Source organism: Sander vitreus, chromosome 9, assembly GCF_031162955.1.
Source record: "Sander vitreus isolate 19-12246 chromosome 9, sanVit1, whole genome shotgun sequence".
NCBI lineage: Eukaryota > Metazoa > Chordata > Actinopteri > Perciformes > Percidae > Sander > Sander vitreus.
Genome location: NC_135863.1, coordinates 12518300 through 12541431, shown reverse-complemented (window position 1 = coordinate 12541431; position 23132 = coordinate 12518300). Strand labels below are relative to the sequence as shown.

Sequence of the window (23132 nt, the reverse complement as noted above, 5' to 3'; positions counted from 1 at the left end):
GGAGAGACATTTCCTGTATTCGGATACACTTTTATGCACCAATTTACAGTGGAAATACCTTTATTTAGCCTATGTGAAGAAGAAAAACACAGATGACAATTAAATATAATGGAAAGTATGTTGTTGCGTGTCATTGGGCATTTTTAAGTGGGTATATGGAAATCCTGGATCTTTCTTAGTGGGTATACCACTACACCACTGCTGCAAATACAGCGTTACAGTAGTCTAACCTGCTTGAGATAAATGCATGAACCATTTTCTGAGAGTCTGTATCCAAAATAATGCCAAGGTTTCTGACTTGCTCACTATATTTCAGAGAAAGTGATGCTAGGTGTGAAAACATTGTCTGTCTCTGACTTTTAGGACCAACTACGAGTATATCAGTCTTGTCTGTATTCAGCTGCAAAACGTTTCTGGACATCCAGCAATTAATATAATGTGTTATATCATGTGAGACAACACAGGGAACTACATGCCTAACACCTGTCACATGCCACCTCATCCACACAGCACGTATTGGATACCTACAAAGGAAAATGGAGAAATGTATTGACTTTGCTCTTGTCCTTTGTGTGTGTGTGTGTGTGTGTGTGTGTGTGTGTGTGTGTGTGTGTGTGTGTGTGTGTGTGTTGTAAATAATATATGGCTCACGTTCAAAGGCTCCTCTATGTGCCCTTTGCTCCTTGGCTGCAGCTATAAAGTGTGGCACTCCTGTACTTTTTTAATTCACATAAAGTCAATGCCATGGCTAGCCAAAATAAACTCATTTTTATGGTTTTTTTTATTTTTATTTCAGTGCAGTGGACTTTGTCTGTTCCAGGTAAGGATCTGTTATATGTTATATATTGCTGCTGTTAGACATAATTAGGTATGTACAGAAACTAAGAATGCTTACTTTCTGATGTCACGTTGGGCTTATTTAACTGGATTTCAGTCTTTTATAACTCATTTTATCTCTTATTTTTAATGTAATAATTGGTAGATGGATATAGATTTATATAATATATATATATATATATATATATATATATATATATATATATATATATACTACTATATATAATATATATATATAATATAAAAGCACATTTATTTATGCCACAGCTGATTGTGGATGACCCTATTATATTGTCTTTTTCTTGCTTATAGAGGAAGAGCTCTATGCCAGCTACTGGAACAACAAAGCGAGACAGGCTCTTCACACTGCCCTGAATGTTCAGCCTAATATTCACAAAGCCAAGAACATCATCCTATTCCTGGGTGACGGTGAGTCTACAAAGGGAGCTCTTCCCAGCATTTAAGATGTTTCTTTGATTTGTGGAGCATTTTCCCTTTAGATAATTGTGTTTGTTCAGGTGAGAAGAATCCAATATAGCTTAAAAGTGTGAGTCTCATCATTATTGTAGTGTAGTTCTATTTCGTATAGGCTTCGCCCTCTAAGCCACGCTATGGGTTTATCCCTTCGCACATGCGCAGTCGTGAAGATTTTCTTTCCCGCCCTTGCGTACCGCTCGGGCTTCAACTATGTCCGCAAATACTGTAGTATACTACTGTACTGTAGTTGGCCAGCGGTCTCAAGGGCGTGGCATCTTCACGACTCGCTGCGAGATAAACATAGCGTGGCAGAAAGCGCTACCTCTGCGAAATAGAATCTGGAGTTACAATAACGTAACTATCGTTCACCAAGGGAGCGCGAGAATGCAATGCAAACCAAATGTACTAATGTGACCCCAAAAAGCATGGGTTTTATGGGTAGAAGGAGATGAATGTTGACATCTGATCACCAGCAGTTATTACTGCTTGGAAAGTCAAGCATAACAAAATGACTGAGGCTAAACCACAGTCAGTCAGTACATTGCATGTGTAGCTATTTCCACGTGTCCTTAACTGATCTAAACACCAGAAAAGGTAAACCACTGCAAATAGTTTAAAACAATCCCATGCATAGCTAAAGTTTTAGAAACTTGTCGCCTATGAAATTAGTTTCAACTCCCCTTAATACTAAAATCTCCAAACTGCCTCCACCCCAAAACCACATACCTGCTGAGAGAAGCACATTTCAGATTGTATCAGTGTTTTATGAATGTTTGGGATTGATCAGTAACATGTAATCACCCCATGATGAACGTGTTTATGATAACAAGTTCTTGGCGTTAATGACCGAGTGTTAATTATGTACCTTCATAAGGAAGAATGACATATTTAGCCTGCAGCTGACAGTAGTTTAATTAACCAATTTGCAGATTTATGTTGAAATAAATGGAGATTTTCAAAAGCAAATTTTAAATGGTCAGCTTAATAAACATAATGACCTCGTGGGAAAACATAGACCCAGAAAAAAATAGGTCATTTGTTTTAGCAAATGTAATTAAGGTGCAGGAAGGAATTTAACTAATGCTTCATCCAATCTGAATTTGTAATTTGCAGTACTGAATTAAAGAGGAAAAAGTCCCAACGATTTTACAAGCTCTGAAAAGTAATATTGGACAAGAAGCCATGACATTTTCATGAAATATAAAAAAAGTATAAAAAAGTTTGTAGAGGCAAAGAAATGTGGAATAATGCTATGTTTGCATTTACCGTTTGTATTGGTAAATAACTCAGATGTCTTTCACCGCCTTTTAAACTCATATCAGCTGAGCCTTATCAGCTGAGCCTTATCAGGTTCACGGAGCACATTGGCAGCCCTTTGTTGGCCTAGCCTCTTATCTAACACTCAGGTGTGTTTCCACCTGCTTCCAGGTATGGGGGTACCGACAGTGACAGCTGCCCGGATCCTCAAAGGCCAGTTGGCAGGACATTCTGGGGAGGAGACCAGTCTGGTTATGGATACCTTCCCTCACCTGGCGCTGTCTAAGGTCTGCCCACTACGACCAACACATTCAAATGGCTACATAGGAATGTGTATTCAAACTCTCTGAATGAGAATAAGATGCATGCACTTATGTTAAAGCTACATTGTGTAAGAATGTCTCCCATCTAGCGGTGAAATTGTATATGACAACCAACTGAATATTACTTTCTAGCTCTTTCTCCTACGGTGGCCGAACCTGAAATTAGCTCTCTCCATCATTTACACGCAGCTGTTCTATATTAACTTTGGTCTTGTTAATTAAAATGACAACGCAACATGTTTTCGCGTTGTCTCTTTATAATAGGTGTAAGAGGGCGAAATGCAGAGGTATGTCCCTCTTTGGCTAATGTATTTTAAAGATGGAGGCACTACATGACTGCCGTCATTCGAGCGAGTCGCTCCTATGTATTCTGAATGATTCTGAATGTCAGATTCTATGCTTACGAGAATACTTTCATTAGTTGGTGGAAGTAATTACACATGAATGAGTACATATTTGTGAAAGAACAAAGGGGTTTTTGCTATCAACTCGCATGTTTAAACTACATTGTTCTTATACAACTACTTATATAAGGATTACTATTACAAGTGTCATCATCATTTTTAGTCTTACATAATGGTTATTACCTCGGTTGAACAATATTGATTCCCTTTTTTCACGTTTAACCGAAGTTTGATGACTTACTTTCAAAGTGATTATCCATTACCATCTTCTTGTCAAAAGGTTTCCAAGGAGTAAGCTTGGCACAAACGTGCCATTTAATTTGTTTGTCAAGTTTAGGCACGTAAAATATCTTTAGTTCAGGTTAGCCCCACTGACAAAATTAAAACAAGACTGAAACCTACTATCCCACCCATTTTAAATGGCAGGTGTTTTATTACCCAGACAACAACACTGAACTTATTAATATCCATAAACTCATGAGTGTATTGCTTGTGTGAGTTGAGGGTACATGTGTATACGTGTGTACATGTATGTTTTATGTTGTATCCTATGTGAGCCCCTAACCAAAGACAATTTTATATCATTGTGATAGACAATAAAGCTTTTTGAATCTTGAATCACAACCATGCTCACCCAGTCCAAGAATATAATATCAGTGTATGTAACTGTGGATAAGAACACCTTCTAGCTGATAAATGCTCATGTTAATGTGTGTGAATATATTTGGCCCCTGCAGACGTACAATGTGGACCAGCAGATGCCTGACAGCGCTGGCACAGCCACAGCTTACACATGTGGTGTGAAGGCCAACTACGGCACCCTGGGTGTCACTGCTGCCACCCCGAGGTACGACTGTCATGCTTCCTACGGGAACGAAGTCACATCAGTTCTGCACCGTGCCAAGAAAGCAGGTAAGTTCTGCTTTACAAAGCTTTTCTTTATACTGGTTTTCATTTAGATTTGGCTTTATATCTTCTTTGACACAGTTTAGATGAGTCCTTGTTGATGTGTTATTCATTAAAGCCATAGTGCGTAGTTTCTGTCGCTCCCATGAGGAATTAATGACAACAAAACGGTCGGCGCGACCACATGATACAAGCATTCCGTGATCGCGCATCGCCCCACCCCTCCCCCACATAATTGCTAGTGGCCAAAGAGGACACGGAGGATTAAATAAACATGGACTCTTCAGAAGAGGTAATTATCTTCACTTGAGTTTCTGTGAGCGAAAGTCGCCGGACGACACAATCTTCTGAACATAGACTTACTGAGATATACAGAGAGAGTTGTGTGGAGCTGAGTCTTAATTAGCTTTGTAACAACTCATTTGACAATGGCTTGTATGTACAGATGTTTATTAATTATTAGTTACACACTAAAGCTTTCAGGACATTTACTCAGAAAGACCAATATTTCTGTGTACTTACGATATGCTTTTGTTGGACTGCACGTTATGCGGATGTAAGGCCGCAGTCACTAACTGTTCTTTAATGTCTCATAAGTATGTAAAGTATATTCATGCCAATAAATGGGCTGCAGTATAAAAATGACCACATTATGACCACACTTGCAATGTGTGTTTCAGGAAAGTCTGTGGGAATTGTCACTACAACCAGAGTGCAGCATGCCTCTCCTGGTGCAAACTACGCTCACTCTGCAGACCGAGGCTGGTATTCTGACTCCGACCTCCCCTCTGAGGCAATCAAAAATGGCTGCCATGACATTGCTTACCAGCTAGTTCAAAACACAGAGATAAATGTAAGCCTTAATATAAAAGTATTTCTGTAACCAAACATTAGAGCATTGTCTCAGAAGAATTCACATCGGTAGCTCTGCATGTTGGCATGTACATGTACAGCCCCTCAGATAAGGTTGACTTACTATTTCCTGGTTTTCTATAACCTGGACGACACAGAATATCCACTGGCATATTATAAAGTCAACCCAATCATTATTAGGAAGCCATATTCAGTCAACAATTTGATCATTACCAGACAAACAGATTTGATGATTACCTTGCAATACACTGTGCCTAAATTAGCATCCCAAACAATGGTTGTTTGGAGATCACATGCAGAGTAAACCAAAGGGGCAGCACAAGGGCTTAGTAGGGACATCACTTTGGAATAAAGAATCTGCTGAAAGCTTAAAGTGCATACTTTATGATGTATATATATATACAGTCAGGTCCATAAATATTGGGACATCGACACAATTCTAATCTTTTTGGCTCTATACACCACCACAATGGAGTTGAAATGAAACGAACAAGATGTGCTTTAACTGTAGACTTTCAGCTTTAATTTGAGGGTATTTACATCCAAATCAGGTGAACGGTGTAGGAATTATAACAGTTTGTATATGTGCCTCCCACTTTCTAAGGGACCAAAAGTAATGGGACAATTGGCTGCTCAGCTGTTCCATGGCCAGGTGTGTGTTATTCCCTCATTATCGCATTTACAAGGAGCAGATAAAAGGTCCAGAGTTTATTTCAAGTGTGCTATTTGCATTTGGAATCTGTTGCTGTCAACTCTCAATATGAGATCCAAAGAGCTGTCACTATCAGTGAAGCAAGCCATCATTAGGCTGAAAAATCTAAACAAACCCATCAGAGAGATAGCAAAAACATTAGGTGTGGCCAAATCAAGAAAACAAATTTAAGAAAACATTCTTAAAAAGAAAGAACGCACCGGTGAGCTCAGCAACACCAAAAGACCCGGAAGACCACGGAAAACAACTGTGGTGGATGACCGAAGAATACTTTCCTGGTGAAGAAAAACACCCTTCACAACAGTTGGCCAGATCAAGAACACTCTCCAGGAGGTAGGTGTATGTGTGTCAAAGTCAACAATCAAGAGAAGACTTCACCAGAGTGAATACAGAGGGTTCACTACAAGATGTAAACCATTGGTGAGCCTCAAAAACAGGAAGGCCAGATTAGAGTTTGCCAAACATCTAAAAAAGCCTTCACATTTCTGGAACAACATCCTATGGACAGATGAGACAAAGATCAACTTGTACCAGAGTGATGGGAAGAGAAGAGTATGGAGAAGGAAAGGAACTGCTCATGATCCAAAGCATACCACCTCATCAGTGAAGTATGGTGGTGGTAGTGTCATGGCGTGGGCATGTATGGCTGCCAATGGAACTGGTTCTCTTGTATTTATTGATGATGTGACTGCTGACAAAAGCAGCAGGATGAATTCTGAAGTGTTTCGGGCAATATTATCTGCTAAGAACTCATTGGACGGCGCTTCACAGTGCAGATGGACAATGACCCGAAGCATACTGCGAAAGCAACCAAAGAGTTTTTTAAGGGAAAGAAGTGGAATGTTATGCAATGGCCAAGTCAATCACCTGACCTGAATCCGATTGAGCATGCATTTCACTTGCTGAAGACAAAACTGAAGGGAAAATGCCCCAAGAACAAGCAGGAACTGAAGACAGTTGCAGTAGAGGCCTGGCAGAGCATCACCAGGGATGAAACCCAGCGTCTGGGGATGTCTATGCATTCCAGACTTCAGGCTGTAATTGATTGCAAAGGATTTGCAACCAAGTATTAAAAAGTGAAAGTTTGATTTATGATTGTTAATCTGTCCCATTACTTTTGGTCCCTTAAAAAGTGGGAGGCACATATACAAACTGTTGTAATTCCTACACCGTTCACCTGATTTGGATGTAAATACCCTCAAATTAAAGCTGAAAGTCTGCAGTTAAAGCACATCTTGTTCGTTTCATTTCAACTCCATTGTGGTGGTGTATAGAGCCAAAAAGATTAGAATTGTGTCGATGTCCCAATATTTATGGACCTGACTGTGTGTATGTATGTATGTATATATATATATATATATATATATATATATATATATATATATATATATATATATATATATATATATATATATATATATATATATATATATATATATATATATATATATATATATATATATATATATATATATATATATAATGTATATATGTGTATGTCACAATGTCTCTTGATCCAGGTCATTCTTGGTGGAGGACGTCAATACATGTTTCCGAGAACCGTGATAGATCCAGAGTATCCGACTTATAAAGGAGACAGAAAGGATGGACAAAATCTGGTTGACGAGTGGATGAAGAACAAAATGGTAAATGGTCCCTCCAACTGCAACACATTTTTTTTAAATGAGCTATTAACCAAAGTTTAAAACGCCTCCCCCCACCCTTCCAAAAACTTCCAATCAATTTGTTTTGTTTGTTATTGTTCGTTATTATTTTGTTTTGCTTTTCTTCATTACCTACAGAATGTTAAATATGTTTGGAACAGAACTGAGTTTGATGCTGTCAATCCTGCAAATACAGACTTCCTGATGGGTAAGGAGAATGGTTTAATTCTTAATTAAAGAATTTACTTCTCTTTTACAGTCTCAATACAATTTGAAATTTAGAGCCATAATACAAGTTGTTGCTGTTGTTTTTGCAGAAAATTTCACACTGTGAACATTTAATGCATTTAGTGCATTAAGACTGCCAGCTCTATTAAACAAAATGGTAATATGTTTCTGAAGCCTGCTGTTTTTCCCTTTAGGTCTCTTTGAGCCCAAGGACTGCCGCTACGAGTTGGATCGTGATTCGTCCATGGACCCCTCCCTTACGGAGATGATGGAGAAAGCAATTAAGATTCTCAGCAAGAACCCAAAGGGATTTTACCTCTTTGTGGAAGATACGTGTTATTGTTTTCTGTACATATTTCCCCTACAACAAACAACCACTTAATCCTGAAACAGTGTAACTGTCATTTTCCCACAACAAATTACCTTAAATTCTGAATAACTAAAATGGGGAATATACTGCTGATGATGCTTATTTGTCAATTACTTTCTTTTGCTCTTTAAGTGGGAGAATTGACCATGGTCACCATGCAGGGAATGCCAAAAGAGCTCTCTATGAGGCTGTTGAGTTTGACCGGTCGATCGGGCGAGCAGCTGAACTCACCAGTGAGCTGGATACCCTGTCTGTGGTGACTGCTGACCACTCCCATGTCTTTGCCTTTGGAGGAAATTCTGCCAGAGGAAACTCTGTTTTAGGTACATTAAAATGCACTCAGGATTTATAATAAGTGAATATCATCTGATGTATCAAGTTTGAACAAATCTGTAGATACCAATTTGTCTTGTGATTCACAGGGGTGTCTAGCTCACTAGCTGGCGACAACAAGCATTTCACCACCGCTGTGTATGGAAATGGACCAGGATACCGGAACGGAACTCGCCCAGATATGAATGAGACTACTTCATGTAAGTGTACATTGATAATCTTTTTATGGAAGAGTAATTTAGTAGCTCCATCTTGTGGTGTAACGGCATACCTACTGTAGAGGCAAGAAGAAAAACTGAATCTAGGTGTTCTTTGTGACAAGAATGTCACAATGAAGATGATAAACCACTACCTTCCTAATCATACTAAAAAAAAACGTGTTATTGCTTCAAGCAAATGTTGGTTCTTTATAAAGGACAGCAATTAACTTGTGTACCACTTTTATCAATTGTATCTATATAAAATATTGAAAAATAACTCTTTTATCACTGTTATATTATAAGCATAACATGAATTAGTCTAAAATACTAACATAAAACACTAAACACTATCATCCTATAGTCATTCATTAAGAAGAGTCAGATAATCTGTCCAATAAGGAAATTTGGTGAAATATACTTTAATTTACTGTAATGTACTGTCTACCTTATGTTGTGATGACTGATTGTTTCCTATATAATGCAATGATACAATAGCTCTGCAGTATCTCTACTACAACAAAAACTTATTATAGGACTATTCCATTTTTGTTTCTACTATTATAAAGATCTGATCTTAGTTGTTTGCCATTTAGCTGTATTGGATTTTATCATAGGGTCATATTGCAATTTGCCTATGTGCCAGAAAACTTTAATATAGCTACTATAATGCTCCTTTGTTCCATTGTTCCTCAGCGGACAAGGATTACCTTCAGCAGGCTCCTGTCCCTCTTGATTCAGAGACCCACGGCATCGAAGATGTAGCCATCTTTGCCAAAGGTCCCATGTCACACCTTTTCCATGGGGTCCAGGAGCAGAACTACATTGCCCATGTCCTGGCTTATGCTGCCTGCCTGGAGCCCTACGAGGATTGCAAACTGCCCAACCACGCTGGATCCATCCACCCCAGCCTGCTGTTCCTCCTGATGGGCCTCCTACTTCACATCCTCTGCTCTGTCTGAGGTGACAGCCTTTGGAATATTTGTCCTGACCTTGGAATAACTGTGTTAATAATCTGTTATTTCTGTTAATAAAGAAATGATTATTTACACTGAATTTTCTGTGCGTAATTTAAAAGTGTCTAAAATAAATGCAATATGTGTTTAACTATAAAGATGTAGGCTACATATAAAATTAGATTTCTTAAATGGGGCATTAAAACTATTTTAGTAAAGTTATGCTATGCTACTTAATAGTGGAATCTTTATTTAACAAAAGACCACACATCCTTTATTTAAACATTAGGTAGAAAGAGGCGAATCTTAAGTAAGTCTACCACACTGATAGTATTGATTAGAACGTGCTCCCTTTTATTAAACGTCTCACCTGATTGGGTGAAATGAAAGCCTTGTCCAATCAGAGTCACCGAAGGGCGGGACTTCCGCCTGCTGCCAGAAAGGAGGCGGGTTTGTGAGCTTGGAGGGAATTTCAACCAAAATAGTCGTGCTGCTTCTCGAAAGCTAAGATTAGGTGGATAAACAACTGGTCGTTAGAGTTTGAAAACAATAACGGTACATCTTTTTAATTTTTTAAGGGAAGAAACTAAGGATAATATATATTCGCTGTTGGCTCACTGCATATAAAAACGTAGCTTGATGTGTTCAAGAGGCTCTGCAGTCTGTCTTCAGTCGCTATTATTTTAGCTAGCTAGCCTTAAGTTAGAGGTTCTACAGCTTGCTGCACAGGTCTCGGCTATGGGCTAAATCGGAGAATGCTGATACACGACCTCGCATCATTCATAAACGGATCACATTGGTCATGGATTATAAGACGAGGAGGCTCGAAAGTCAACTGTGTAAAGCTGTGAACGATGGAGAACCGAGGTGATGCTCTGCCCCCTTTCTCTTTGTTTTGTCAAGACATGCATTTTGTTGATAAGATGCGACAGCTCTTACTTGCACGATCTTAACGTAACACAAGTTATTTTCCCGATGCAATAGTAACGTCACGAGTAACTTGAATATACCGTTATGTTCGATGAATAAGGTTACATTTTTTCCCAGTCCATGCTTAATTTTTACCACTACCTTTGTAAATGTTTGGTATCTATGAAGTCCTCAAAACCACTGAGCTTTTACTGAAACGTGTTTTCCCGTTAACTGTTATCTTTGTTTTAGCATTGTTTATTAAAAAAAATATCCATGTGCATTAGGGGACCACGGGTATCCTTAAACCGTTTAGTTCGTGTTTGATAAATGAAATGTCCCCATAATCTTTGCCATGTAACATGACACTGAAGAGTTTCGCTGATACCCCAGCCATCAGTGAAATAAAGATAGAGGGTATCCCATGTTGTAGCTACAGATAAAGCTCCCTAAGGCAAAATAATATGTAGGCCTACCTGATTTGGCTTCCTGTTCACTAACACACTACAGACTTACTTGTTATTTGTCTACATCATCTATAAATTAAAGATAAACATGGATATTGACACAGCCTACAGTGTCGTATGTTTAAGGTATAAGAAACATCTGATCATAATATTACTACACTAACTATCAGTTTGGTAGTGTCAATATATTGACAACAAAAGGTGCAGGTAATAGCCTGTACCCCCTTCATAACCACTGTGTTGAGTCTTCATTGTTTCTGTGTCAAACACAGGAAGCTATAGCTTTCGTAAACAGTAAGTGATTATGCTTCTTTTATCCGTCCTTTATTCATCGTACCCATATTTTCAATACAGTAAAACTGTATCCTATAATACAATACATGTCAGTTTGTAACATATCTCTCTTCCCTGGCAGATATGTGCAGCTGCTTCTTTCACAAGGTGCATGTCCTGACGGGGTGGGTAGTAATGGAGTGGCTGCAATACACTTGGCCGCTGGCAAAGAGACTGAGAAGAACACACGCTGCTTGAAAATGTTACTGCAATATGGAGCAGACCCCAATATCAGGTATGGTTCAAAACACAGTGAAAAGGAAAAATCCCTTGTCAAATAATTTTTCTCTTCACATTTGGACATCTGGATAACTCCAAACTCATTTGTTTGAAATAAGCTTATTTAGTTTAAAGTTACTGTTACATTTCTTTTGATTGATTTGACAAATACAGCATCAGTCATATGAAAAAATTAGGACACCCATGCTAAAATTGACTAAAAAGAGGAATAAAAAATGTATGAATAACGAATGTTATATAATGAATAATGTATTGTATTGGCATGGGGTACTTTCTATAAAATCATCTCTCAATGCAAATCAAACCAGCTATTAGGCTAATTGAAATAAAACCATGCCAATCTCTAGGTATGGTGAAGGGTATGTGATGATGTGGGGCTATTTTAATTCCAAAGGCCAAGGGAACTTTATCAGGATGCATAGTATCCTGGATCCATGAAATAACTGGCCTTTAAAAATAAAACTCTGCCTGCCTCTATGGGAATTTAACATAGGGGTGTACTTACTTATGCCCCCTGTATTTTAAGGAAGAACATTTATTTATTTACGATACATTATTCATTCACAAAGAAAATTGGTGTCCTTAAAGATTGGATTTTTCCTCATTTTTTTAATTAAGGCATTAAGATCAATTTCCTAAAAATGATTTTTTTATTCCTCTTTTTAGTCAACTTTAGCATGGGTGTCCTAATTTGTTCACATAACTGTATATGAAGGTTGTATAGATTTTTGAGTAATCTTCCACAGACCTTTTGCATCACATAAAGTCTGCAGTGATGTTCCATCATCTCCAATATCCTCTTTCATTTGGAAATATGTTAAAATTTAGTTTTGTTTAGTTTAGTTTTTTCACTTCTCTATTGTTATGTAATGATTGTGTTATATGTTGGCACCCCTCGAAAACGAGATGATACATCTCAAGGGGTTTATCCTAATAATAAACCAATTTTGAACATAAAATATAGACACAAGACACTATCTAAATTCTTTGAGCATAATGATAATGTAATGTTTTGTGAAGTTGTGTTTTCTTGTATTTTTCCCAGGTCATCAGATGGCCTGACTCCTATCCACATTGCTGCACTGTGGGGATGTTATCAAAATCTGAATCTGCTCTTGTTAAATGGAGGGAACCCAAACATTAAAGATGCTGTAAGAATAGTTTTTAGTGTTCTTCATATTTTCCATAAGTGCTGTAAGTGCTGACACACCCAATCTGTAACAAGATATCTACTAATGTGTGCTTTAAATGTTTAGTTCAGTTTGGTTTACACCTGTTAACTCCTTAATTAATGTAGGAGGGGAATACACCAGGGCAGCTTGCAGAGCAACAGGAGAATCGCAAATGTGCCCAGCTCCTTAAGGAGTACCATTCCAGCTCAGTGGACACAGAGGAGGACGACTTACCTCAATTCCAGTACTGTAAGACAGTCTCTTTGAAGCTTTGGTTTTTGGAAGTTGCTTAAAACACTTTGGGCCCTATCTTGCACCCAGCGCAATTGACTTTGTACACCAACGCATGTATCATTCCTATTTTGCACCGGCCACAGCGGACTTTTCCCTCCACAGACTCACGTCGGTAAATTAGGGAATGAACTTGCGCTCCCTGGGGGCGGTTCAGCAAAAAGAGGAGGCGTGTTCCGGCGCAAACGTTCCCTAGTGCTATTTTGCAGTTTAAGAAAACAATTCCGCCACAGACCAGGAAAAACCTAGTCTAAAGTCAGTGGCGCGTTATTCAGATGCTATCTTAAGGGCGCATGCTTGGCCGTAACGTAGCGTGTGCACACACCACATACACTTTGCTTCTCTCATCTCACGGACCCAGCAGTTCCCATTTTTGCAAACCATACATAAATACAAGGAAAAATATGACCTTGTTTTACACATTTCCATGAATCATGGATGTGTTGATGACATAAATGAGGAAATATTAGAGGACTTAAGCTTAACCCAAATGCCCCAGCAGCAGCACGGGAGAGGAGAGACAGAAGAGCTGCAACGTCTATAGTGAGGTAATCTTGGTCTTATGTTAGACTACATTGCAAAAATATCACCATGCATTCATAACCTCGTGATTCAGTGAGAGTAAGCCCAAAACATCGGAAAGTATGTTTTTGTGACATTTCTTTATTTACATTTTGTGAAAAAGAAAAAATCAATAGCAGACGTTGGTCTCCTCGGCTGTGAACCGCTCCTGGCGTGTGCCCATGGATGTATTAAGAGCGTGCGCCTAGCAAATCCACCATTATAATAGCAATCCGCCAGGTCAACACAAAACCTCTGAGGTTTCTGTGAGCAACTCCTGCAAACAAATCGTTTGCACCACGCACAGTTCTCCTTTGTTTTGTTGCGAATGTGTGTGTTGCATGCCCACCTGGTACTGCATGTGAGTGAATATTGGCATGCAAATTAGTTTATATATCCCATTCGTTCACTCAAAGTTCTTATACGGCCATTATGCAAATGCATCAATTTGGCTGCCGGTGTAGAGTACCAATGTTAATTGGTGATACTCCTGGCGCAACTTCATGAAAAAGAAACAACAAAAACCTATCGTTCTTTCATTATGACAAAATAGGCATGTGCAGAATAAGTATTCAGGAAAAGTCACGGCAGGAAGGAAACGTATCATACACAATGACAGAATAGTTCAGATTTTGGAACAACAACGTTAAATGGCATGGGTTATGGTGATCCTAGTGTTAAAACCCTTAATCTGAAAAATACCACTTGCATGCAAAGTTAATTTGTCCAACTTGTGTTATTTTATTACTGGAAAACTTGAAAAATGATATGTATCAAGTAGTGTTAGAAATGGCATAAAGATACTATATATTACAGTAATATTTATTCAGCCAGTCAAGTGTTTAACATTGTGCATGGCTGCAGGCAGATTGCCATATCATATTAATACCACAGTTATTACAGTGATCGCACACCAGTCTCAAGTGATAACTTCCTTACATCCCTTAAAATTAAAAAAGAAAAGCATATCTGGCTCTCTACCAGTATTGATCTTGGATATTGTATCTTAAAAATGTAGGGAACCAAGGTAAAAGAATACTTTGTCAATACCCCTCAGCAGTGCCTAATTTACTCCAAAATCTGTCAGTAGTATTACTGTCCGGCAGTGTGTAAAGATAAGTTGCAGTAAAAAAAAAAAAAAAAAAGTCTGGCTATTAGTCATTTTTTACCTTTGTAGTAAACCTGTTCTTTTTTTTCTCCACAGCTGTGTTTTCAGACCAAACAGAAACGTCCAGCTATCCTGGATCAGACTATAGCTTCAGTTCCCACTCTTCCATGATAAGTGACTTTGGTGAAGCCCCATTGAGCAGCACAAGGCGCTCATCATTTTTCAACCTGTCTGACGTTAATGGAAGGCCAAATTGCAGAGGAATATCATATAACAGACTTTCTGGTATGGACACTAAGATGCATCACAGCCAGGACTGGAACAATGCCTCCTCACATTGGTCATCTGAAGGTCCCTCCATATTATCAAGCACTCGCATGTCTGCAGTGGGACCTGCAGCGGCAATGCCAACTCTTGAGGAGGATTTATTTACTGAAGATGGTGTGTTCCCATCAAAAGCAAATGAACATGCTGCTACAACTGATGGCAGAATCTCCCCCTCCAGAAGAGACACTCTTCCAGCATTTCCCTCCAGGCGAGTGAGTCGTAAGAGTGTGAGCTTCAGAGATGTAGATGAATATTTCCCTGTTTTTAGTCCTGAATCTCCCAAACAGGACAGAACTGGTGTTGATGGCAGCCAGTGCACCAACAACTTACACTTTGACATGTCTGAGTACCCTGACTTCCTGGATTCAGAACGCATGGCCACGGTTTTACACATGCAGGGCATCGACGTCACATCGCCGGATCACGTTTATGTTTTTTGCAGGGAGAGCAGTGGGAGCACAGAGGAGGAGTTGGAGAAAACAGTCATCAGTCACTGTGCTTTGGAAGAGAGTGACGATGAACAGGAGGGTGAACATGTAAAAGAGGCTCAGGTGAATATACCAGAACAGCCAGCCTGTTTCCATGTTGGCAGCAGTAGCAGTGGGACTGGTAGTAGTCATTATAGTAGCTGTGACAGCGACCATTACACCAGTGCTCTGGATGCTTCTATACACCCCAGACATCCTTTACTCCCCACCGTAAAGGGGGTTTCTCTTGGGGCTGAATCTGACAAAATGATTCAGACTTCTTCAGACTCTGATTCTAAATTGACAAGGCAATATTGGAATCTTCCATCTGTTCAAACAGAACCCCAGATGGATTCGAAACCTGAAACTAAAGAGCATGTACCAGGTATGCATGATAAACTGGAACTGGCTGAAGTAAAACACCCAAACAATGAATTGTTTGAGGCTTGTAGTGGGCCTGTTGTGGACACTTCAAGTGAATGTGGTGTTGACCAGCCAGTGGCAGACATCCCACTGAATGATGCAGCTGAGGCATTACATGAAAATGTCAACCTTCCATTCACACCAAGTCCTTTTGTAACAGGCAGGACTCGCTCGAGGTTGAGTCGCTGCTCACTCAGAACAAGCAGAACCCCAGAGAGCCTCCTCTTCATGTCTTCTCTCTTTGAAGAGACCCTCCCCACACCAGTTCGAACACGCCGTAAGACGCCCAGATCTCAGAGCAGTGAAGACTTTTACAGTTCACCATATGCACCTTGTTATACACCATCCTATTCAGGGAACAGCCAAGGAGGAGACTCGTTGTCTGCTGATTGCCAGGCCACACAGTCCAGCACCCTCAGAGCTGGTTCAAGTGTCAGCGATACCCAAGCTGACACTCTCATCCTCTCCAAGAGCGTAACTGATTCTGCTTCTGAATCGCAGACTTTGTCTGACACAGTCGCACTGGAGGAAAACCAGGACTCTTCAATGGATGCTTATGAAAGAAACCTTGCAGAGATTATACTGGCCATGCAAGGCAATGATCTTGCTGAAAGCAGGGATTTTCTGACTGATGATCTGACAAGTACAGACGAGGCAACAACAAAGCGAAACTTAAATGTTGCTCCTGGTAAGAACAAATCGGATAGCCCAAAAAAAGAAGATGCCTGGATCACCAAGGACTGTAGCTCGGACTCTGTCTCATCTTCATCCAGCTCCACCTATTTTTCCCCAAGGAGGTCCAGGGAAGACTCCGACCTTCCTTTCACTCCTGGCACTGGATGCACCCCCAGGTACAGCATGAGCCGGCTGTCAAACTGCCGCAGGCCACAGCACCTAGCTAACCTGTCTTACACCCCTGGAGGGCGTCCACTTATTCAGGATCTGGACGAACCGGTGGAGTACCTCTACACTGATTCGGAACAGGGCCACAAGCTGATCGAGACCCACGTCCCACCTACAGCAAACACCTCACTCAGCTGCAGCATGAGTACAAGCAGCAATGATGAGACCGTCCTTTATGACTGGCGCTCCATGCAGACTGACATGGTGAACGGAGGAAAGGAGAACCAGAAACCCCAGATGGTACTACAGAAGGAGGAAAAAGAGGAGGACAGGCTGTTGCCGGAGACCAAAGGAATAACTGACAAGGAGCTGAGATTGAGGCTAGTAGAGCTGGGGGAGAGCCCGGGCCCTATCAGCTGCCGTACCAGGCCCACCTACATGCGAAGGTTGCACCGCCTGTTGCAGTCAAACTCCCAATCACCACATCCCCAGAAGCAGTTAGACCCACCACAAACAGGTAACGCTAGTACTCTTTATGTAAAGTCCCCGATTACTACTTACCTAACTTGAGCTATGATTAGGTAATGATAATATTTTAGAGTTTGTGGTTTGGGTTGTGAGCAGCTTTAGGATGAGATGGGGAGTGTGTGAGAAGATAAATGGAACGTAAAATAGTTTTTTTTAAATAAAAAAATAAAATATATATATAATATAATATATATATATATAATATAATATAATATATAGTAATACTTTCATAATTATGGTACTATTAAATGGTTGTTTGTTATGTGAAGTAGTGAAATAGATGTAGCCTTTAGTTGTCCGTAAAATCACTCTTCTAACATGAAAGCATGAACATGGAAAATTGAAGTCATTATTTGTATTTAAGCTCACCACCACTGTTGTGGGTGGATTAGATTAGAAGCCGTGAACAAATGAGGCATATTAATACACTTATTATCATTTAGCTTATCAACCCAGTTACTGACACAGCAAGTCTTGTATTCTCATTTTATTTCTGTAGATTTAGGTTATAGTCCAGAATTGTGTCGGGCCCTGCGGACCTTCGAGCTGCCTGATTGCCAGGCTGACGAGCAGGCTTTGTGCCAACAGTTTGACCAACCAGATCAAAACCGAAAGTGGAGGGAGGGCATCATCAAGTCCAGCTTCAACTACCTGCTCCTCGACCCAAGGTCTGCTGTCTCTTGATTTGTCTTTTTAGTTGCTTTCTTCGGGACGGTGTTGAAAGCTCTCTGAATAAAAATGAAACAGACTGCACAAAAATCTGCCTATTGTGACGAGATGATGCCATTCTTATTTAGCATGAAAATAATTTTTACAATCCACTGCTTGTATACAGAACAGGTGGCTATTAGGCATGGGCCGGTATGAGATTCTGACAGTATGATAACCTTCAGCAAAAACAACATGGTTTCACAGTATTAGGGTATTGCAATTACAGCTATAAATGTATTATTTTTTAAATGTCTGGGTAAAAAACTTTTTTTCCATTGAACACTATGTATTTTATTTTGAAACACACTGCACACTGACAGGGAGAGGGATTTCTAAACTACACTTTCTGCCCTTGAAGACTCATACCTTAGGAACGGTATGATTTTAGTGGTTTTGAAACTGACTTTTTCAAACCGCGGTATACCTTGAAACCGGTAACCAGCCCATGCCTAGTGGCTATGCTTTGTATGAAAACCAGCCATTTCATTCATCAATTTGGGATTTACTTTAGGAGTTCATACATAGATTTTTTAAACTCATAATCGGAGAAAGCAGCTCGGTTTGTCGGTTGCCATTTATCATAAATGTCACTGGGATGATAAAAAAAAAAAAACTAAAAGAATCAGGCAAAAATCTGCATTAGTGTCTCAGTAGGGAGAGCAGTGTAAACTTATCTCCATATGTGTGTTTGTATTTATTAGGCTCCATAATCATAATAGAAGGTAAACAGAGCTAAAACTACACAAACAAAACAAGTTCATTGGCTGATTTTATAGATGAATGGACACATGAACAACTCCGTAAAATCAATAGTAATAACTATGTCTAACAATGTAGCTTTAGGACTGGCTTGTTTCCTCTTTCAGTCTTAACAACCACATCTCTGAAATACAGATAAACACTTTCACCCTCAAAGTACAAATATAATTATGGATCTTTCTTTTCTTCTCTGCCAGAGTGACGAAAAACCTCCCATTCCGCAGTCACACCATGACTCCACAGGAGTGTTTCCAGACATTTATCCATGCTATATTTTATGTGGGCAAAGGAAAACGCTCCCGTCCATACAGCCACCTGTATGAAGCGTTAGAGTACTTCAAAGGGGACAAGACCTCCAAGGTAAGGCAGCACACACTGATCAGTCTTGAGATGTAAGATACTGTAGGTAACGCTGTCCCTTCTCTGTGTTACAGAAATTGTGCCCCAAAGTGCAGCACATTCTGCAGGTGTGGACCGCCGAGCAGGGCGTCATCTCTCTGCATTGTTTCCAGAATGTCATTCCAGTGGAGGCTTACACAAGAGAGGCCTGCATGGTGGAGGCCATCGGTGAGTACAGGCAGGGCTGAAACTCATCGCCAGCTATCTCTGTTGAGTGAAAAACTGTGATGCAACTCTGTAACGCACCACCAATGCCTTTTTTATGAGAATTATTGGTCACATATTAAATATATAATGTGATAGTTAGAAGTAGGACTTAATGGCCTCTGGCAAAAAAGGCTGTAGTTCTAGACTTAATTTTAACTTAACTTAGACTTACTTAAAACTGTAATATATTGAAGCAGTTAGCTGAGGAAGCTGCAGGAGAGAGAGAAGTGGTTGAGAGCAACACAAGGGACTTCTAAAGGAGACAAAGTAGTCATTAACCAAATTGTTTTGGTTAAATCCATGTGACAAGAATATGCTTACCCATTTTGAGTTTTATTGATGTGTCTTGTGTTATCGATATTTTGCCCCATAATCAGGAAAAGTCGCCAGGTTTGTTGCATGCAGTTGCCATAAATCAAATTGAAAATTGGCAAATCAAGCCACAGCTTATCGTATAGCTATTTGATCAATGTTTTTTGAAGTTCTGACTGTTGCTTATAATCTCACCTTTTCACTATTTTTTATAAACAATTTGAAATCGTACCTGTAATCTCACTAATGCCCTTGACATGGACTGCCGTTTTCGGTTAATTTTTCCAGAGGGAAATCCGTAAACGAACAAAAAGAAACTCAAAATGAAACGAACTCAGAGATCGTTGGTCTTACACCATTCTAGCATGTCGATAACCTTTTTAATTCTCCAATTGTCCCAGGGTTGAAGATGCTCACCAATCGGAAGCGAGGGGATTTTTATGGCGTGGTGTCCAACTGGCAGGCGAAGAAGAAGCGGGACCTCGGCGTCCACTTGCTCTACCGGGCCATGCAGATCTTCCTGGCCGAAGGTGAGAGGCAGCTCAGACCAGCAGACATCAGACAGTAGTGAACCCCACTGGAGGGGGGGGCGTGAACAGCAACAAAATGCCAATGAACAGCAGGGGTAATACCACTACTTCAGGGTACAAGAAGGAATGCTAAGAATATGAACATGATGTGGAATCACAATTTTGTGACTGCAGGTCTGTTAGAAGGCATGACAGCTATTTTCCAAAAACATTCTTCCCAGTAGTACACTTTGCTTCTCAACTGCTGTAGTACTAATGACTTTTTCAAATGATCCACAACACATTCAAATGCCTTTCATTATAATCAAATTGCAAGTAAACAAGTCAATGCATAATTATTTTTTTAAAAATTTCAAAAAGAAAGTTGGGAGGGAAAGGAAGACTGGTAGTTAATTATGTAATTTTTGTAGTCTTACAAAAGATATGATGGTAATTTTAGCAGAGGCTGGTAACTAGTACTGAGCATGATAGGTCTCATGGATAAATCAACAATAAAGTGTATAGTTTTAGAATCTCGATGTGTAAAATGTGATATATTTTGTTTACATGGCTGGATTTCCATTTTGTTTTGCTATGTCTTTTTCATGATAGCGTCCAATAGTAGCAGACGTTTGTGTATACATTTCTTTTAGAAGTGTCAGTATACTGAGACAAGTAAACCAGGTGCTTAAGTTTTGCCGGACGTACATCAGCACTTGTGTTGTTAAAATAGCAGCACTAGTTTGTATTTGTTAACATCATTGGGTTACAGCTGTTATTTGTAGTCATAATCTACATCATTCACTAGTATAATGAATAAAAAGGGCGATCTTTAACAGTCAAAGAAGTCCCAAATTGAAGTCACTTTTTTCTTGAAAAGTTGTCTCAAAATCTCATCTCATGTTCTACAAATTTATGCCCAATTATCTCCTCAGGGTAATACGCTTGATCAATTATCTGGAACCTGCATATATTCTTTATTTCACACAAAAGGCCTTAATAATACATACCATTTTCTTTTAATTATTTTGTTGTAATTAAATGACACGACTGTTAATAATACAGCGATTAGGTGTTTAGACACTTTTTAGACAGTTTCTTTAGCTTTATAAAATAAAGCCCATTCATTGTTGTGTTTTTTGATTTCATTGAATCAGAATGAATCAGTTATGTGTACATGTAATCATTTCTGTATACATCTTTTCATTATGATCGTGAACTTCTACTGTCACTGCTGTATTTTATTGCCCCTGTATTGTGCATTTATGTAAATGTAGTAAAAAGTTAAATACAAATGGCATTAACCTGAAATGGGTGACCTTTTGGGTTTTTTTCATGTCCTGTTCTTTGGTGTCCCTCTAGTGGACAAAGGAAGTCATTAATGTTCTTCAGTCTAGAGTTCTCTTCATGCAGTAACTGGTCTTCATCCACTATGATTCATTAATAATCGTGTTTGGTGTTAATATTGCAAACCGTTAATTCATTGAGAGCTGTATGTTGTGTTTAAGTTTAATGCCCCTCTTTGACAAGATATTCAAAAACTAAATTTAATTTTCACAACTTTATTTAAATATCTGTAAATCACTGAGAAACAATCTATACTTGTTTACCATTTTGCGAACAAGAGCTTCAGTTGCCTCGATCCTACAAAAAAAAAACTATTTAGGCTTTAGTGTGCAATGCAGCCCTTTGCAAGGATGCAAAGCAATGATGCACATCTTAATTTAGGAACAATGGTCTTCAATTACTGTTATTGTGATGACTCATTCTGTTTCATAGATCTGCAGCTTTTTGTTAGTGGTTAGCCAATGTTTTCTTACAAGCATCATTGTGGTTTATAGAGTGAATGTCCTTTTGTCTAATGTCAGCCACGTGGCTCGGTGAGACATTAAATTAGTGAGCAGGGCATATCCTATCTGAATATTTGCTCTCCCATTCACACATTTCACAATTTGGACTTCAGGTTATCAAAATATTGTGTAATGTAGGCATAAAATAGCAGTATATTATTAACTACATTGCAGGGTCTAAATGAAACTAAGAGGGATTTTCCAGTTGTACTGTTCCTCATCTCTGCCGGTCAAGCAGTGGTTATGATACAGAATCAGCTCTTTTCAGCTTTTCATTGAAATACTGTGCAGGTACTTTCCTGATGCGATAGGACAGAAACCTGCAGAAACAGGCATACTCTCCTAGCAGACTGGGAAAGTCAGTCAGTATCTTATCGTCTATGGTTGTTTTATCATCACACTTTAATCATTCACATATACCAATATACACCAGCAGGTAAATATGAAGGCACAAACTTTACTTCCACTGTTATCAATTGTAGAGACATAGTATGAAATATATTTGTCTCATGAAGATGCAAACTATTGAATTGAATTATGTCTCAAATTGTATTTTGCTGAATGTGATCTCAATAAGGCAAGCTGGATAAGCAGCTGGCTCTCACTAAAACTATTTCATATTATTTATTTTACAATACATTACTCATCTTAGATTTTAATAAAAATGAAATGTCATTTAACCTTAAATGACAAAAGAAATATGAATCATATAACATAGCAGTCTAGTCTACATTTAGGCTTAAGTGAATTTAGGCCAAAAGGATGAGAGATTAACAGTGAAAAAAATAGGATTTGTTTGCGTTTTTGTTGATTGCATGTTTATAAGAGTTTTGTGGGGGTTGTCATTGTCAGTTGCAGTTTATTTTCATTTTCATAAACTGAGCTCACTGTTCTGACAGCTTGTGGTTGTGTGTGCATTCCTGTCAAAACGATACTGTTTTCTGTATGTAATAATCCGTTGAACCAAAAGTAATTTCTATATAAAGTTAGGAACCTTATAATAGGACCACTTGCACTACTGCATTTGTACAGTGTACAAATGTACAGTATATTTATATTTTGCATTATCCTCTAGTGACTGTACAATAATCAATATACATAGCATACAACTACATTTTATTTAAATTGTTTAAAATGTTTCTTGCAGTAAAATGTGAAGTGTGTGAGAGTCATTACTTT

The 23132-nt window shown here is 39.0% G+C and overlaps 2 protein-coding genes across 2 annotated transcripts; both read left to right on the top strand.

Annotated features, from left to right (window-relative positions):
• Positions 1-744: 744 nt before the first annotated feature.
• On the top strand, positions 745-9543 carry alpi.2 (alkaline phosphatase, intestinal, tandem duplicate 2). Its single transcript, XM_078258136.1, has 11 exons — positions 745-820; positions 1150-1266; positions 2743-2858; positions 4036-4210; positions 4885-5057; positions 7310-7435; positions 7592-7661; positions 7876-8014; positions 8184-8374; positions 8474-8584; positions 9278-9543. Exons 1-11 carry the CDS (start codon positions 745-747, stop codon positions 9541-9543), a joined length of 1560 nt encoding a protein of 519 aa, XP_078114262.1.
• Positions 9544-9988: 445 nt separating this feature from the next.
• On the top strand, positions 9989-21221 carry LOC144523299 (uncharacterized). Its single transcript, XM_078258771.1, has 9 exons — positions 9989-10404; positions 11329-11481; positions 12532-12637; positions 12784-12907; positions 14715-17195; positions 17706-17874; positions 18874-19036; positions 19111-19243; positions 19996-21221. The coding sequence occupies exons 1-9, from the start codon at positions 10340-10342 to the stop codon at positions 20160-20162; spliced, it is 3561 nt and encodes a 1186-aa protein (XP_078114897.1). The 5' UTR covers positions 9989-10339; the 3' UTR covers positions 20163-21221.
• The last annotated feature ends 1911 nt before the right edge of the window (positions 21222-23132 follow it).

Excerpts from the sequence above, each read along its gene's own strand:
- alpi.2 (XM_078258136.1), top strand. The coding sequence starts at position 745 with ATGGCTAGCCAAAATAAACTCATTTTTATGGTTTTTTTTATTTTTATT. Across the intron at positions 1,267-2,742 it reads CATCCTATTCCTGGGTGACG|GTATGGGGGTACCGACAGTG; the intron begins GTGAGTCTACAA and ends ACCTGCTTCCAG. Across the intron at positions 8,585-9,277 it reads TATGAATGAGACTACTTCAT|CGGACAAGGATTACCTTCAG; the intron begins GTAAGTGTACAT and ends ATTGTTCCTCAG.
- LOC144523299 (XM_078258771.1), top strand. The coding sequence starts at position 10,340 with ATGGATTATAAGACGAGGAGGCTCGAAAGTCAACTGTGTAAAGCTGTG. Across the intron at positions 17,196-17,705 it reads GTTAGACCCACCACAAACAG|ATTTAGGTTATAGTCCAGAA; the intron begins GTAACGCTAGTA and ends TTATTTCTGTAG. Across the intron at positions 19,037-19,110 it reads AAGGGGACAAGACCTCCAAG|AAATTGTGCCCCAAAGTGCA; the intron begins GTAAGGCAGCAC and ends TCTGTGTTACAG.